This window comes from Blennius ocellaris, assembly GCF_963422515.1.
Source record: "Blennius ocellaris genome assembly, chromosome: 21".
NCBI lineage: Eukaryota > Metazoa > Chordata > Actinopteri > Blenniiformes > Blenniidae > Blennius > Blennius ocellaris.
Window position 1 is genome coordinate 18,933,534 of NC_137670.1, and position 19,109 is coordinate 18,952,642.

At 44.2% G+C, this 19,109-nt stretch overlaps 1 protein-coding gene across 1 annotated transcript; it reads left to right on the forward strand.

The window, feature by feature from the left end:
• The first annotated feature begins 5,902 nt into the window (after positions 1-5,902).
• On the forward strand, positions 5,903-7,120 carry LOC308145732 (neuralized-like protein 2). The gene is made up of 2 exons (XM_080517261.1): positions 5,903-6,759; positions 6,983-7,120. Exons 1-2 carry the CDS (start codon positions 6,000-6,002, stop codon positions 7,096-7,098), a joined length of 876 nt encoding a protein of 291 aa, XP_080373387.1. The 5' UTR covers positions 5,903-5,999; the 3' UTR covers positions 7,099-7,120.
• The last annotated feature ends 11,989 nt before the right edge of the window (positions 7,121-19,109 follow it).

Below are 19,109 nucleotides of genomic sequence, written 5' to 3' on the forward strand. Positions count from 1 at the left end.
ATACAACTTCCTGCAGATACAAAACACACATGACTTAATACAACTCCCTGCAGATACAAAACACACATGACTTAATACAACTCCCTGCAGATACAAAACACACATGACTTAATACAACTCCCTGCAGATACAACACACACACGACTTAATACAACTCCCTGCAGCTACAAAACACACACATGACTTAATACAACTCCCTGCAGCTACACAACACACACGACTTAATACAACTCCCTGCAGCTACACAACACACACATGACTTAATACAACTCCCTGCAGCTACACAACACACACATGACTTAATACAACTCCCTGCAGCTACAAAACACACACATGACTTAATACAACTCCCTGCAGCTACACAAAACACACGACTTAATACAACTCCCTGCAGCTACACAACACACACGACTTAATACAACTCCCTGCAGCTACACAAAACACACATGACTTGATACAACTCCCTGCAGCTACACAACACACACATGACTTAATACAACTCCCTGCAGCTACAAAACACACATGACTTGATACAACTCCCTGCAGATACACAAAACACACATGACTTGATACAACTCCCTGCAGCTACACAACACACACATGACTTAATACAACTCCCTGCAGCTACACAACACACACATGACTTAATACAACTCCCTGCAGCTACACAAAACACACATGACTTAATACAACTCCCTGCAGCTACACAAAACACACATGACTTAATACAACTCCCTGCAGCTACACAAAACACACATGACTTAATACAACTCCCTGCAGCTACACAAAACACACATGACTTAATACAACTCCCTGCAGCTACACAACACACACATGACTTAATACAACTCCCTGCAGCTACACAACACACACGACTTAATACAACTCCCTGCAGCTACACAAAACACACATGACTTAATACAACTCCCTGCAGCTACACAACACACACATGACTTGATACAACTCCCTGCAGCTACACAACACACACATGACTTGATACAACTCCCTGCAGCTACACAACACACACATGACTTAATACAACTCCCTGCAGCTACACAACACACATGACTTAATACAACTCCCTGCAGCTACACAACACACACATGACTTAATACAACTCCCTGCAGCTACACAAAACACACATGACTTAATACAACTCCCTGCAGCTACAAAACACACATGACTTAATACAACTCCCTGCAGCTACACAACACACATGACTTAATACAACTCCCTGCAGCTACACAACACACACATGACTTAATACAACTCCCTGCAGCTACACAACACACACATGACTTAATACAACTCCCTGCAGCTACACAACACACACATGACTTAATACAACTCCCTGCAGCTACACAAAACACACACGACTTAGTACAGTACAGTGTACAGTACAGTGTATTGTACACTGTACAGTATAGTGTACAGTACAGTATATAGTACAGTGTACAGTACCATGTATAGTACAGTGTACAGTACAGTGTACAGTACAGTGTACAGTACAGTATATAGTACAGTGTACAGTGCAGTGTACAGTACAGTGTACAGTACAGTGTACAGTGCAGTGTACAGTACAGTATATAGTACAGTGTACAGTGCAGTGTACAGTACAGTGTACAGTACAGTGTACAGTACAGTGTACAGTACAGTGTACAGTACAGTATATAGTACAGTGTACAGTGCAGTGTACAGTACAGTATATGGCCACCAGGTGGGAACATCTTCCCTTTTTGTGTAAACTTTGCTGGCCGGGTTTCAAGAACCAACTCTGTACATCAACAAGCTCAACAGCAAACCTGAGCCGGCACATTGAACTGAAGCCCCGGTGAACCTTTCAAGGTGTGTGCCAGTAACGAAAACATCAAAAGACATGGCGACGGCGACGGCGAGCCTCCCAAATGGCCTTAACGGCTGACAGTAGCAGCTCTGTCGTCTTCGTCTCCCGGCCACAGCTGGATCACCTGCTTTTGCAGGATGTCGTCAGAGACCTGCAGCCTTCATTTGTTTGTGGAACCTGGCCTGGTATATTTTCCTTTGCACCGTAAGAACTACTGTCTGGTTGTTGTTTTTGCTTGTTTTAATAATTCCTCATTAAAAAAGACCCTTCAAGTTGGAGAATATACTGTCGGAGTGGGAAACTGCAGCTGGCTACTAGTGTGACTGAACGGGTGGCAACGATGGGGAAATGCCAGTATTCTGAGGGGAGTAGCTCGCAGCAACATACTGGAAAAAAAGAACTATGAACTCATTCATTTTAGGAACTGTGAATTGAGTTCAAACTTTGGAATTTTGAATTATGAACTATGAACTGAACTGCAGTTCAACCAGACTTAATACATTCAAATAAGTAATGCAATATTATTGCAGGAAGGTTGTACTGTTCTCTCGCCTCTGCTCAAATGAAGATATTATTCTACCACTATTCTTTATATATGTCGTACTTTTCACACAAAAAAATCACAAAGTGTTTGAAAATAGGACACAACAAATCAGACAGTTTCACAATACTGTTTTTTTGTTGTTTTAATTCAAGCATGAAATAAGAAAAATGATGATCATATTACAACCAGCATTGAAATCACATGAGATCACACATTTTAATAGGAAGCCATCATTGTCCATTGGCAGCCATCGAAATGAAGGATTTCACTTGGATTGAATGAACCTTCACGTCTTTTCTTCCTCTCAGGTCATGGTGATACTGACAGTCCTCCCGAGCTGACTGGTGAACAAGTGGACTTGAAGCTTTCAAACTGAAGGGGCAGGAACCTCACAGCGGCTCTCGGACGCCCACTGGTGGCCAAGACACTGAAGTGCAGGTGCAGCACATGAATATGGATGACAGGTTGGGATCATTTGGTTTGTCAGTGTTTGTCTTGTGACAGAGCTGCTGAGGAAACTTCAAACCCTGACAAAGAGCCGAGGAGAAAAACAAGTAAAGGAAGGAAGAAGATGAACAAAAATCATCAGAAATGAAAAAAAATAGACTCGCTACTGTGATCACTGATTTCTTAACTTTATGTGGAATTCATTGAAATCATACACCCTATAGTGAGGAAAGAAACGTGTTCAGCCCTCAAGACAATAAGACAGGTGTCAACATGGATGAATTTTACACAATAAAAAATGTTCAACAACACTTTAGTACAATGTAGAAATTTCTACATTTGAAAAATAATTTGCCAGTAAACTTGGATAAAAGATTGTTGACACATTTTCATGATCACTTTGTAGAAAAGTCTGCTTTTTAGGGCATTTCACTATGTTTATGTATCCATGTCAAATCACATGTTTTTCTCATTTTTGATGTAAACCCATCAATCTGGGTCCAACACATTTCAGTTCAGGGGCCACATTTCATCTTCAGTGGGCCGGATGGTATCCAATATGAATTTAAAAAAAAAAATAAAAACACCTGCAAGCCAAGGATGGAACTTCAAAAGCTGCAACTACCAATCAAAAAAGGAGGACTTGGCATCCCAAATTTCAAATGTTATCATTGGGCTGCACAACTAAAATTCATGGCAGAGTGGGTTCAAAAAAGCCAATTCTGTTTCCCAGATTTAGAAGGTCTAGGTTTGGATAGGGTTCAGTTAGAACACCTTCCGTTTTTATGTTTTACAAAAATATATACCAACATTAAGAAAAAGTATATATTGAAAAATATCTGTAGATCTCTCAGTGCTATTCGTAAATATTTTGGGCTTGACAAATATTCATTCTTGGCTCCTGTTGCTAATAATCCAGATTTTAGACACACCTGTACTGATGCTGGTTTTAACGAGTGGAGAGAAGCTGGCTTCATAAGAATTTTGGATGTTTATGCAGACGATGCTCTTAAGTCTTTTCAACAATTAAAGCACGAGTTTAATATTTCTCAAGCCCACTTCTTTCGATATCTACAAATGAGAAGTTACCTTAGTTCTATTGAATACTACAAACAAGGTGGAAAAACAAATGTGCTAGATAACATCTTACTAAAGGCAGCTGCATTGAAAAGTAAAACAATGACACACATTTAGGACCAAATTACCGCAAACAACAAAGGTTTAATAAGTATTAAACAAAGCTGGGAACTTGATTTTGGTGTTCAACTGGAAGACCAGATATGGAGCAAAGTATTAGACCATGCAACACGAATGACTAAATCAAACAAATCACATGAAGTACAATATAAAATATGGTCTGTGGTCTGATGATGCTTAAACTGCAAAAAGTGTTAATTAATAACAAGCAAAAACAAAACAAATACAACAAATAATAGATAATTGATGTATTTTAAGCAAAAATAAATAAATAAATAAATAATAAATTAAAAAAAAAAAAAAAAAAAAAAAAAGAATAATAAATTATTATAATAATAATAAATTAGGCTAAATTACATTGTCTTGTCAATATTGTCAATGTGAGCACAATTTATAATTATTTTTTATTATTATTATTATTGTTAATTGTTTGCTTTTTCTGTGCTATTTTTTGTGTTCATTTTTTATTTTATTTTTGTATTTTATTTTATTGTGTTGGTGTTGCTGTTTTGTTCTTTCTTTGTGTTTACTGTCAAGAAGAAAAACGGAAAAATTAAAATAAAGAGTTTAAAAAAACATACTCATCAAAAAAAAAAAAAAAGAAAAGAAATGCAAAACTTAGCTCCAAAAAAGCAGAAAAACAATATTGGATTAAAAAAAAAATGGAGCACAGCAGAGAGACAGTGTCTATTTCTGACCAGATGGAAAACCTATTCTCCTAAAATCACTTTATAAATACCGGTAGGCAGCAATAATGAGCCATGGGCTTCGCCATGCCTCAACAGGAGGGATGGTACATCAAGATTATCAATTCTTACTCAAAAATGTTTTTGTGCAACATGTATAATCTGTGTAAAACACAAAACTAAAAAGAGAGGTCCATTTTCAAAACCAGAATATTAATAATAGACATGTTCTAAATGGGTAGAAATAATACCAACAAAACATCCAGATGCTATAACAGTCAGAAAAACACTTTGCAAAACGATAATCCCAACATATGGAATACCAAAAACAACTTACAGCGATAATGGAAGCCACTTGGTAAACAAATTCATATAGAAGGAATCAGAAAAGACTTATCATCCACAAAGAGCTGGTTTAGTGGAAAGACATAATGGTGTTGTTAAAAATAAACTTGAGAAGACAATGGAAGAAACAGTCTTGATGAATCTTTCCCAGGTAAATATTTCAATCACTACAACAGGCCGACATCCTCCAGGAAGGGAAAGGCAGTGAAGGACCAACGTCTGCTCCTGGCCCAGTCCAGCTACAAAGGGGGTCCTTCCTTATAGTGGGGGGGTCGTCTCAACCCTGGGGAGGGTCAGCAGCAGACACTAGGGTGACTAACTAGGAGGACAGGGTGGAGCTATGGAGACCTTACAGATAAAAGAAGGTGAAAGACAAAGACCCTGGAACCCCCCCCCCCCCACCACCACCACCACCACCCTCACCCGCCACCATGTCTGTGTGAGAGTGAATGACTGCAAGCATGTGTGCACTGGCCCCTCCAAGCCCCGACACACACACACACACACACACACACACACACACACACACACACACACACACACACACACACACACACACACACACACACACACACACACACACACACACACACACACACACACACACACACACACACACACACACACACGCAAATTGCCATCTGTTGACACGTGCAGCAGTTCAAAAATAGATCAGGACCAGAAGTGGCGCTGACGCTCAGAGGCTCCGCCGCTTCTTTTTTCAAGTTGTTGTGTCTCAATGTGAGCACATGCAAGTTGTCAGCAGTCCGTACACACACACATACGCACACATGCGTGCACACTGTCTGTTCGATTGGAAAGGGTTTCTACAGCCACGCAAACTGGAGACGTCTTGTTGTCTCCAGGTCCACGGAGGTTGTAATTTCCATTCCGTCAACTAGAAGGACTACTGGAATCGCTGCAACCAACTCTGGAAATGGAGCCATTCAATGACCAGTTCCTGGAATTTCACCCAATCCACGGCGTCAACGTCAGACTGGACCACTCGGGGACTCAGGCCACCCGCATGGAGAGCTTTGCTAATGGGGTTTGCTTCAGCAAAGACCCCCTGAAGCCCGGAGAGATATTCCTCATAGAGATCGAAGATAAAGAGCTGGGCTGGTGTGGACACCTCCGGGTCGGCCTGACCTCCCGAGACCCCCGGAGCCTGGAGGCGGTGCCTGAATACTCCATCCCAGACCTGACCGACTCGGGGGACAGCTGGGTATTTGCCATCACTCGAAACCATAATAAGATCATGGAAAGCGAGGAGGATCCAGGAGCCGAGGACGGAGCAGCTGGAGGACGGAGGCTTGGGCGAGGAGAGGCGGAAGATGGAGGAGGCGAGGGAGGAAACAACATGAAGCCAAAGACTTTCTTCACCGACACTCACCTGTACATTGAGAATTTTCGAATCCCCAGAGACAAGCTGGTGGGGCGCAGTCGGCCCGGGCGGTTCAGTCACATTCTGGACGACTTGTACAAAACGAACGCTCTGCCACCCACGGCCAGGCGGAGCAGGATCGGAGTGCTATTTGTGCCCAAAGGCCCTGAACTGGGCGACATGCACATCGTCATCAACGGTGAGGACATGGGCGCCTCGGCCAAGGGGATCCCCACCATCCAGCCTCTGTACGCTGTGGTGGACGTCTTCGCCGCCACCAAGTGCGTCCGAATCGTCCAGGTGGAGTATGGATGTGAGTTTTGGAGTTTTGTATCATTCTTGTGGGCTTCAGATTCATTTTGTCTCTTTCAGATTTGCGATCATTTTCTATCTCTTTACAATCATCCTGTGTCTTAATGGAATGTTTTCTACAGTTCTGGTGCAGCTTTCAATCAAGGGTTTAGTTGAAGAGTTAAGAGAAGAGTTAATCTCCTGCAGTCTTTCTCATCATTGTCGTTCCTCCTCTGTCTGTTCAGTTGCATCCCTGCAGACGTTGTGCAGGAAGGCCATTCAGAAGCACATAGTCCACAGGATGGCCATTGATTGGCTGGCGCTGCCCGAGGCGCTCAAGCACTACTGCAAGTATGAATGAAAAAAGCCAACCTGTGATGGACCTTTTCTGCTTTCACTCTCTGAGAAACTGGCATTATCCAGTACGACGGGAGTCACACTGTGATGATGCCGTTGTCTCAAAATGTCACAAATAAACTGAAATAAACCAACGGCACTGGTGTGCTATCCGCCTGTTTACTAGGTTTCCATTCATGCTGGTTTCCTTGTTTGTTAATCTGATTAATAAATACTTGAGATTGCAGCACTGGACATTGCATTGGCCGCCTCACTGAAGATTTCTACACACAGAAGTGACGATGATCTGCTGATCTTATCACATTGATACCCTTTTATAAAGAGAGTACATAACGAACATTGAGTTTAAAAAGGAACAGCTATTGTTATGTTGTGTAGCAGCAAAAGAGCGGAACAAGGAAAAGATGCATCTGGCAGGGGATCTTTAAGCTTTTATTGTCATGAGACAGGAGGACACATTAGTTGTCAAAAGTGTCAAGGATATATACTATATATATAAATATATTTCAAATAAGAAGTTGATTTAAGTTTTCTGTTAATACAGTAATATCTCAGTCAGACGTATCGAGGCATCAAGGAGCAGAGGATGATGCTCATGTTTTATTGTTTTATTCCACGTTCTTGCAGCAGATTATTACACAGGAGGTATTAAAATTCGTAGCATGTATACATGTGAACAGAGAGCATGAGCTTAAACTGAGGCAAAACCATTGCACCAAAACTGTATAAGTAACTTAAAATTGAAGCTGCAAGCAGCCTTGATCGGGACCATGCACTCTGGCCTCTGGCCTGGCGGGGTCGGCCCCATCATGGCCTCTGTTCCATTTAAATATTGATCAAATATACATTTTGAAGATTTTAACCGAAAAATACTTTTATTTTGAAAAAATGTGTGGGGCTTTTAGTTTGAAATCCTCAGAGCCCGGTCCTCATCACAGCTCCTTTGATTTAATGGCTTTGATCCCAAGATGGGAGCATGATGACATCAGAGGATGCCTGCAAGATGTAAGCATCAAAGCATCACAGGACGTCAGCAACTGAACTTTGTGCCTTTGATCTGCAAATATATAAGGCACGTCGGAGCAGCACAATCATTTCAATTGCTGACCTACACGGACAAAGCACCAGCTAGCACAGTAGCCCCCACGTTTGTTGGTTGTTTTAAAACAGGTTTGGAAAATGACTGAAAGAGGCAGAGAAGGTTTTAAACATGAAATGGAGAACCTCCCTGCAATGCTCCTTGAAATAAAAGGTCTGGACCTCAGGAAAGCTGAGACCATGAGGACGGAGAAGTTTCAAACTCTGGAGGAGAGGCTGCAGCAGGTGGTGGAGGAGAGAGACAGGCTGCAGCAGGAGAAGGAGTCCATGCAACATGGGATGGAGACCCTGCAGCAGGAGAATGAGAACCTGCAGCAGGAGAAGGAGGCCCTGCAGCAGGAGAAGGAGGCCTTGCAGCGGGAGAAGGAGACCCTGCAGCGTAAGAAGGAGTCTCTGCAGCATAAGAACGAGTCCGTGCAGCTTGTGAAGGAGACCTTCCGCACTCAGTGCAATAAAATGCTGGATATGAACAAGACGCTGCTGGATGAGAAGATCAGGCTAACGAAGGCCAACCAGCTCTTAGAGGAGAAACTCCAGGGCAAGAAAAAGACGAAAAGAAGCTTCTGGAGGCGACTCTTCAGATGGTGCTGAACAAGCATGAGAGAGCAGAGGTCCGTTTCACAAAGCAGATTTATCGACGACGCCAGAGGTCCGTTTCACGAAGCAGTTTACTGACAGCGCCAGGTCAATTAACCCCGAGTTGAGGGAAATGCTGGGTTTTCTGTTTCACAACGGGACGTAACTTCAACCAGAGGAAGAGGGGTAACTCCAGCCTGTTTCACAGAGAGGGGTAACGTCAACTCTCGGTCAGTTACCAGGGCAACAGACGCTCTAGAACTAACCTGGTCGGGAGCAGGTTTTTGTCAGTGAACCTGGAGTTTTGCTCTGGCTCCGCCCCCTTTCAGACGGACACGGGATTTCATTTCCTCATTCAGCGGGGGAGTTTTGATGAAACAGTTCTGCAGTGCCTCATTCCCGAGGCAAATTAGACGTCAACTTTATTCCCTCAATATGGAATGTCCTTTTGATAATGATCCGATTGATGAAGGCGCAGCGTTTCTTCGCCGAGAATGTAATATTGGCAGACAGATCATCATCAGACCATAGATGTACTGGCATTTCCAGACACCTACTTTTTGAGTGGCACCGTTTTACTGCAGAGACCATTATGTACATCCACAGTTTAATCGCTCCGTACATTAGCAACATCACCAGCCGGAGCCTTGCCCTGACGTCATAGCAGACATTGTGTGTTGCGCTGCGTTTCCTCGCAAATGGCAGTTTTCTGTACAACATTGGAGACGCAGAGCACCTGAGGAAGGGCAGTGTATGCAGCCAATCAGAAAGGTGTGCCGGCCCTTAAAAGGTTTTTAGCAACTTTTGTTGTTTTCCCTGGAGAGAAACTTCAAGAGTCATCAAGGAGGAGTTCCACAGGATTGCAGGTGAATGATGAGATCCATTACATAAATATTAATATAAAATATTAAAAGCAGATTTTGTGAACCGGAAGTCCATTCACAGCATCAATGTGCAGGTACATGAGGATTGATTGTTTCAGAATGTTCAAGATAAAGAGTGCATCATAGTTAAACATCTGTTATTCTGTGCACCATCCAGATCATATGTGATGCTGCAAACCTCATAACTAATGTGGAGGCCAAGTGGCCTGGGTCTGTACACGACTCACGGATGTTCCACAAGTCAGACCTCAGCACCAGACTGCAACCTGGTAAGTAGCCTCAGGATTTGCACAATATAATTCACCTCTCTCCCTCATGCATATCATTTAATGTGTCCACTTGACATTACAGGAGAGTTTGATGGCCTTCTGCTGGGTGACAGGGGTTACCCATGACTGTGATGTTATAGTGGCATGTGTTGTCCTTCATAATATTGCCACTATTAGAGGAGAGCAACACCCTGCCCTACATAGAGAGGACCCTGCCCTACGTAGAGAGGACCCTGCCCTACATAGAGAGGACCCTGCCCTACATAGAGAGGACCCTGCCCTACATAGAGAGGACCCTGCCCTACGTAGAGAGGACCCTGCCCTACATAGAGAGGACCCCGATGATGATGATGAGCCTATTAACTTGTCAGCTATGCAGGATGGCAGAACTGTCAGAGACACTATTTGCCATCATCACTTCGGGGTCTGATCACCACCACCACCACCACCAAATAAAGACATGATGCACAATTCATTTGGTCTTTTTTATTTCCTACAAATACAAGAGCTAGTTTAGTTAAAGGTATACAGGAGGATTTTCAGGAATTTTAGGAAAGAACCGCCCTCTCCACCGTTTGAAAAAAATGCGCATGCGCAACGCTGTACCTGCTCCCGAGACGGAACGCCTACTAAAACGCGTGCGAGAGACGTGCACGAGCCCAGTTCTCCTCGTGCACGCTCTGTTTACAAGTCACAAGTGGGCATCGCTCACATAAGCTCACTTTACAAGAAGATTTGCACCAGAGGGGGTGAAACTGTTAAAAATGTCAGAGAATAATGCGTCGGGTCGGCCACCGGCTTGATGAGGACCGTGTGGAGTGAGCTGCGCGCAGGGACGGGCACGTACGACGGCCTTACGTCATATATCACCAGAATGATTGACAATTGGGAGGACCAGTTATTTTGATGATCCACCCGGAAGAAGAAAATCCTCTACTATACCTTTAATGTAGTTCGTAGTTAGCATAATTCACCATAGTACACCCACCCTTAACTTGTGCTCCAGTAGTTCAATTTACAGATCTGCATTTCCTTAGCAGTTGTTTCATCTTCTGGAGCAGGTGGAGTCTATAGATGTGTTTTACAGATAACTGGGAGGACATAAGGAGGACATTCAATTATTACAGTTGGACATGAATTCCACAGAATGAACCTCTGGTGTTTACTGAACATCTGTCTCACTGTGTCAGTCCTTGCAGTGGATGTTCCCAAACTGCGTCGGTAAAATCCACGGTTGCATCGATTTTTTCACGTTGTACTTTTTCCAAAGATACATCATGAAAATTTGTTTTGCACGTTGTATTTTCTTCACGTTGTATTTAATGATATCGTGTGATTCCGACAATGTCACTAGATTATTGTGACAGCAGAGGCAGTCTGCTTCTTCCTGGACATGTGGACTAACTCATCTTCCTGGAAAATAAAAACACACATGAAACAAACCACCAAGTTAGGTATTAGCAGTGAGTGGCATTTACAGAGATATCTGTTTTCAAAAGTGTTATTTACATTGAACATGAGTCAGTGAGTCAGATTGTGAAAGACCTACCATAATTATGAAAGGCTATTATTATTTGTATTATATCTAATTTAAATCTTAGTTTAGTGTCTGTCTGGCAGAAGGAATCTGGACATTGCACTATTGAAAGTGTCACATTAAGCTTCTCATTGATAGTGATTGTTGTTGTCGTCTTACTGTTTACTGTTTACGTTGTGACTGTGATAAAACTAGTTCAAAATGTGAGGAACCGATTCCTGTTTCTTATGTTCAATCTGGTTCAAATCCCAACCCTCTGACAAGACCTGATTTTTGTGTTGTGCTTTTTAAGAGGACGAAAAGAAGATAAAATAAAGTGATGCATAGTTCTAGTAGATTATAAGCAAAATGTGATCATTAGTATACGTTAAGTATAATTTCTTTACATCATGTTGAATCATATCGCACCAAATCGCATTGTGTAGAATTGAATCTCTATCAAATCAAGATCAAATCGTATCGTATCGGATGTGATCCAAGCTATGTAAATAAGATTCTTACATTTGCTGTGTTGTTAAAGTGTCACAGAAATGTTTAGAAACCTGCTGGTCAGGAAGGTTTGACATGAACTCAGACATGGATGTTATTTGACCAACAGACTCCAAATACAACGACACAAAAAGTTCAAATATGATCAATAAGAAACACCGTTAAATGTTCTGAATTTAGTTTTTAAAGAATTATCTCATATTCAACTGCAACGCTGTTCAGAAAGTTTCAACTTTTACTAATTTCATCTCTTAATATTCTACAAATGTCAATTCATCAATAATAAGAAGTCATTCAAAATGCATTTCACTACTTTTTCCTGCTCTCATCAGACATTCAGACCAACGAGGAACTCCATCGTCTCTTTGTCGTACAGCCAAACGTCATGGAATTTCTGGAACGCTGAAGGACCAATCATTTAAAATGCTTTCTTCTTTGGCTCTTTTTAAAGCTAATAAACAATCTCGTGTCCAAACAACAACCCACTGATTCTGACTTGATGTGTTTTGATCATTTCTATTAAATCCTTTTAGGTTGTTTTATATTTTCATGACAGTAATGTTTATTGATGTGGACGATATCATATCAGCTTGCTGGGCTTCTTTCCTCTCCTTCACTTTGTTTTGGTTTATCTACTAATCATTATCATGTTCTTGTTTTGGATAAATGAAAGAATAAGAGTTTTTAGTGAAGCTTGTTTGTCACAACGAGGATGCAGGCAGACTGTGTCCATGCATTTTGTCTCTTCTTGAACTCTGCTTGTCTACTTGGATGAAGGCTGCTGTGCATGATAGACATGAGAGTTGCTCAGAATCAGCTGCAAACACAAAGTTTATTTTGCTATAAAAGTGAGGTTTATTTTCAGTTGGCCAAAGAAATAAGAAACATCCATGCTAACGATTCTAATGTGGACAGAAATGAAGAAGACAGGACATGACAGCCGGGGTGCAGCTTCACGTCTTCACTGTCTCTGGATTGTAAATGACTCCTGGGCTCTTCAGCTCTCTCACCACACCTTCAGGGGGGCGATCAAACACACAACAGGTCAGTCAACACAACAAAAAGAGACACTGAACATTCACTGCTCTGCTGTATTGAGGCACCTGGAGGGAGTCTGCCGGCCACAGACACTGCGTATACGCCGGGTTGGAAGTTTGCTGTGTGACGAAGCAGAAAAACAATCAAGGATTTCACCGTTCATCAGGTGAATCAAGTTGGAAATTAAAACAATAAATGAATAAATACAAGACTGATGTGAATGATCACAGTGATGTGTGCTTTAATTGAAGATTTGAACATGATACAGTTGAAGAAGACGGTGCTGCAGTCCCTGAAGTAAAGCCAGTTTAACACCCTGGATGTAAAGTTTAGATCACACTATATTTACAAACAGGCAGTAGTTGGGGCACCTGGACAGTCAGAGGAAAAGCACATTTATTTCTAGAGCAAAATGTATTGTTTCGTGGAAAGTGTGAGCAAACAGAGTTTTAAATCCTGGTTTAAAGAGGTGAGTCAGTAGGTGAAGAGCGTAGGAACTAAAAGCTGCTTCCTCTCGTTTCTTCTGACTCTGGGAACACGTAGTGAAACTCTTCTGCTGCGGATGTTTCCACAAAGAAATATGAGATGTATCTCGAGGCAGTTTCCTCTCCCGTGTTTGACTCTGGATTTTAAAACTGTGAGAAGATGTTGGTCACTGACCTGAGAACAGCAGACTGAACTAGAGGTGGAACCAAATCAGACAAAACAAGAGAAGGAAGGTTTAGTATGTGGAGCAGCACTGATCCTCACCTTTCCTCTGCCACTGGGCTACCCAGCTGTCTTCAGGACACACACACACACACACACACACACACACACACACACACACACACACACACACACACACACACACACACACACACACACACACACACACACACACACACACACACACACACACACACACACACACACACACTTATGAAGTTGTTAACTCTGCCGATGTGACAGAATCAGGTGCTAGAAATATATATTATTATTAATTAACATGATAATATCATTATTAACATCATATATAATAGAATTATTAATTCATATCATTATATGAAAATGTTGACATTTCAAAAACCTGTTTTAATGAACATTAAAAGGCAGAAACTGTGAGGTGGAAAACCTGCTAGAATGATAGAAAATAGAGCAATAACAGTCAAAACAATCAAGATTCTTGCACGAGGGCAGAGAATGAAGTCACCTCACAGCTCGTTCATCAATCTGAGAAGTTCTTCCCTCCGCTGCCCGCTTTTATTCACAACGTTGAAGTCGGCGGTTACATTCTCATTCCATGGTACAACGAAGCAGGTTAACACTGGTGTGTGTGTGTGTGTGTGTGTAAGTATGCTTCTATGTGAGCTGAGAAGGTAGGAACGCTACAAGATAAGATATTCCGGCCCGAAGGCCAGAGACCTTGAAGAACTCGTGGCCCGGCAGGCGTAAAGCAGCAAACAACACAAACATGCATGAATCCACCATAACTTGCAAAATGTTCATTCCCATTATACCAAGTACTAATGTTTAATATAAAGTACAAATTTACTTATCAGAAATATAAATAATTAAAAGTGTAATTTCCCCCAAATGTGTTTGACTTGGCAGATACAGAGAAGCAGTGTTTTTGACGATACTGACGCTGGTTTACAGTCAGTGACTGCAGTAACGCCTTCAGTGCTTTAAACTCCAATGCCTGTTTACGTTGCGTATTAGAAGTCGACGGCGCTTTACGATGCGTTCATGAAAACTCAGTTACAAGCTATTTCACTATGATTCACAACAATATACATTACTGTACGTACAGAAATTAATAGTGTAATTGTGAGAAAATGCTGCAGTATATAATATAATAATTAAATATATATATATACACACACGGCTGTAAAATCATCAATGCAGTCTTTTCTGATGTTTAGAAATATTACTTAGTGTTGACGATATTATTCTTGTAAGGATTTTGGCTTTAAGGCGACTGTGGAACTCGTTCTTCTGTTCAATGTTCTCTCTAGAATGGATCTCCACCCTAGAGTGATGGACTTCCTCAATGACGATTGGGAAAGTGAAATAATAGGAACTATTTTCACTGAGCTCGACCGAGAAGGAGTCATGGGTGATCCGGCTCTCGAGCTCATTCTGGGGTTGGAGCTTCATCCATCTTATGCTCTGGACACATGTTTTGAGATGGGTGAAGACTTCGCCCCTGACATGGTGCTGGAGGAGGAGCCGCAGGCTTCTGGACCTCAGTAAGTAAAACTAAATTCTCTCTTTAGTTTTAATTTATTGCACCAGTTAGAAAAGTGTGGATCACGTCTGGTGTAACATCATACATCCTGTTTCTCCAGAAAAGGAAAGTGTGAGGATGACTGGACGCAGCCGCAGGTCAAGAGGGCGAGAATGGGAGTAAGTGTGTGCTGCATGTTCACAATACGGTTTATTACTACGTTTAGAGGCGGCTTGTCTTCGTGTCAATAACAGAGTCCACTGAGCAGGTTGTGATCCTATTTTGTCTCCAGGGTGTCGCTGTTCCTCAAACAATCACCTCCCTGAACATCTGTCCAGTTGTGGTTCTGTAAGTAAAACTAAACTAAACGGCCATGACAACGGTCCCGACCCCCTCATGGTCAGTATCGACTTTGGTTCACTGCATTTTCTCAACTGAAGTCAATTCAGCCACACATTTCCAGTCCTGGTTTGTGAACATCGGTCACAGTGTTTCCCTTCCAGGATGAAATAATATTCTATACGGAAGACGGAGTTCCCTTCAGAGCCTCAGACTCTGGTGAGTCCATCTACATTTACTGATTCTGAGCTTAGATCTGTAGAAAACTAACCCTAACTAGAACGGGCACTCGGTAGAGCACATACCTTCGCCAACGCCACATTTGTTGTCAGAACCGAGCTAGCATCGCGAGCAGGATAGCCGCTAGCTGGTATTGACGCGATATAGGTGGATCAGGTAACGGTGAACGGACAACTCCACAGTCATCAGGCAACTACGTCACTGTGTCCAACGTGACTTGTCCCTATGCAAACGGCTCAGCTCCCAGCTGACTGAGGGGCTGCAAGGCCTTCTGGGAGATGTATCAGTCAGAATATTATTAGAAAATGTTCAAGGAAATCTTCTGTGACGAGATGAGAGAAGATGAATGGGACACTTTTTCACAGTTTTTTGCAGATGTATTGGGAAAGAGTGTGTCATTAATGTCCCGCGGCGTGGAACTCACATTTCTCTGGCTGGACATACAGCCGGTTCTGCAGGAGGTGTTGGAGGACCAGGCGGACGTGCTCCCGGCGCTCCTCCAGTGAGCGGGAAAACACCAAGATGTCATCCAGGTACACCAAAACAAACCTGTTCAACATGTCCCGGAGGACATCCGTCATGAAGGTTTGGAACACTGCCGGTCATTAGTGAGTCCAAACGCCATCACCTGGTACTGCAAGTGTCCCAGCGGGGGGTTGAACGCCGTCTTCCATTCATCTCCTTTCCTGATCCGGACCAGATGGTCTGCGTTCCGGAGTCCAGCTTGGTAAACACCCGGGCCTCGCAGAGGGGTTGGAAGGAGGGATGGATGAGGGGAAGAGGCGACCTGTTCTTCACAGTGATGGCGTTCAAGGCCTTGTAGTCTACACAGGGACGGAGAGTGGCGTCCTTCTTTTTAACAAAATAAAATCCTGCGGCCACGGGAGATGATGAGGGGCGAATGAGGCCAGCCGCTAATGACTCCTGGATGTACGTCTCCATCGCCTCCTTCTCGGGACGCCAGATGTTGTAGAGGCGTGCCGCCGGCAGCGGAGCCCCAGGAAGCAGGTGGATGGAGCAGTCATAGGGCCGGTGAGGAGGGAGAGTCCCAGGTCCTTGCTGAAGACCGGCGCCAGCTCACCATACCCCGATGGGACCGCAGTCAGATCAGGAGGAGCCGGGGAACGGGAACAGGAGATGGACTCGGCGGACCGGAGGCACTGGGAGTGACACTGGAGGCTCCACCCGATGATTGACGAGCTCCTCCAGTTGAGGTGTGGGTTGTGCCGGTGCAGCCACGGGAAACCCAGGACGAGGGGCGTGACCGGAGAAGGGACCACCAGCAGCTGGAGAGTCTCTCTGTGGTTCCCAGAGATGACCAGGGTGAGAGCTGTCGTGCGGTGAGTGACCCGGGCAATCAGCCGACCATCCAGGGCGTTGACACTCTGGGGAGAAGGCAGGAGCTCCAGCGACGGTCCGAGCTGGGCCGCCACCCCTGCATCCACGACGTCGTCGTCGGCTCCCGAGTCCACCAGGGCTGGAAGGGTCGCAGAGTGCTGATCGGGGGAACTGGGGATACTGGGAGTGTGGCTCGTCAGAGGGCTCCCGGTCACTGACGAGCCACACCTTTTGGTGGACTCGGGCAGGAGTCCCGAAGATGTCCGGCTTCACCACAGTAGAGTAGCTGCTTCTGGAGGCGCCGGCGTCGTTCTCGGGGGTCCAGACGGGTCCGGCCCAGCTGCATCGGCTCGTCTGCCGACTCGACATCTGCTGACTCGTTGGATGCTCCGGGACCCGGCGGGAAAGTGGAGGACCTGGGAGTCGGCGGGGAGGAGAAGGGTCCGGCGGGGAAGGATCGGCGAGCAGCACGCTCCCGCTGCCTCTCAGATAGGCGACATAGTAATGGACAAAGATGAAATGCAACCACGATCCCAGTGGAAACTTGCACGAATCTTGGACACTGTAAAAGATACAGATGGACTCATCAGAAAGGTCCAAATAGGTTGTGCAGACAGAAACCTTACCAAAAAGGGTCAATGAATGTTTGCTCTTTTTATCTGACCTCAAACTTTCCCACTGTGCACTCAGGATTATGGCACAAATATAAATCCATCCAAAGGGTCTTTGTGGGTCAGAAAGTCAGCAGGAAACATCCCAAATTGTTTTTAACAGCTCACAGATGGAAAGTTATTTTAGCTGCTGGTCAAATCCTATCATCATGTGGAAATGTTTATCCTGTCAAGAACGTATTTATTTTTGTTTGTTCCCACTTGTGTTCTGATGTTATTGTGTCATTTGTGGTTTTTTCTGTCGCTCCACTTGTGTTTTCTGTTCAATTCTGTGTAAAGCTGTGTGTGGAAGTCTGAGTGGTGATGTAATGACCAAGAGTGTCCACCAGGTGGCGGCGGACCTTGGAGGGTCAGTGTGAGTGGGTGTAATGACCTCGAACGGACACCAGAGGGAGGCAGGCGTCTGGTTCGAGGCAGTGACCGTAACGACCACTAGGGGCGCGGCGGCGCACGGAGGGAGAATGCAATGACTCGACTTGTCCACCAGGTGGCGACCTCTCAAGAGATTGCAATCACCCACGCGGCCACCAGAGGCGCTCGGCGCACTCTTTCTGGACATCGTGACGTCACTGTGCTCGTGCACGGCTCGTGAGCCTGCTTGGAGCGCACCTGGGGTCTCGGGAGCGAGAAATCCCAGGGACGGTGAACTACACACGGTCCAAGAAGGCATGGAGGAGGCAAAGGAACAGCTGTTGCCGAGTTGCGCAATCTTAGTGAGGAGAGAAAGAAAAGAGGGGGAGGAAGGAGGACAGATCCTACTGTGTGTCCAACTCTGCACAATGTCTCGGCTTGTCCACAGTCTAGATATGAGACAGAGACAGAGACACAGAGACAGAGACACAGAGACAGAGACACAGAGACAGAGACAGAGACATCGAGAGAGACAGAGACAGAGAGAGAGAGAGAGATTGAGAGAGACAGAGAGAGGAGAGACAGAGACAGAGACAGAGAGAGAGAGAGAGAGATATGCACAGTGAGGAGGTTCGAGCAGACACATGTTGGTTGAAAATACGGATCAGTGTCCCTGAGTTCAAACAATAATAAAACACACAGCAATATTAAAGTCACGTTCTTCTAACTACCTGCCCAGACTCTAAGCCTTACTTAGTTGGACGAGGGTGAACGTGGTGGCCGGTTGAAGTCCGTTGATTTCCGGCTGCGGGCTTGTTTCTCTGGCGTCCCAGGGAAAGGAACTGAACTGTCTGTGGACAGGGAAAAGTCCACAGGATGACCTGAGGAGTGATCAAGCTTCTTGTGAGGAGGGGGAGAAGAAGCGGGTTCAGCTCGGCATGCACTCAGGATCCGGTGAAGAAGAAAAAAAAAGGGA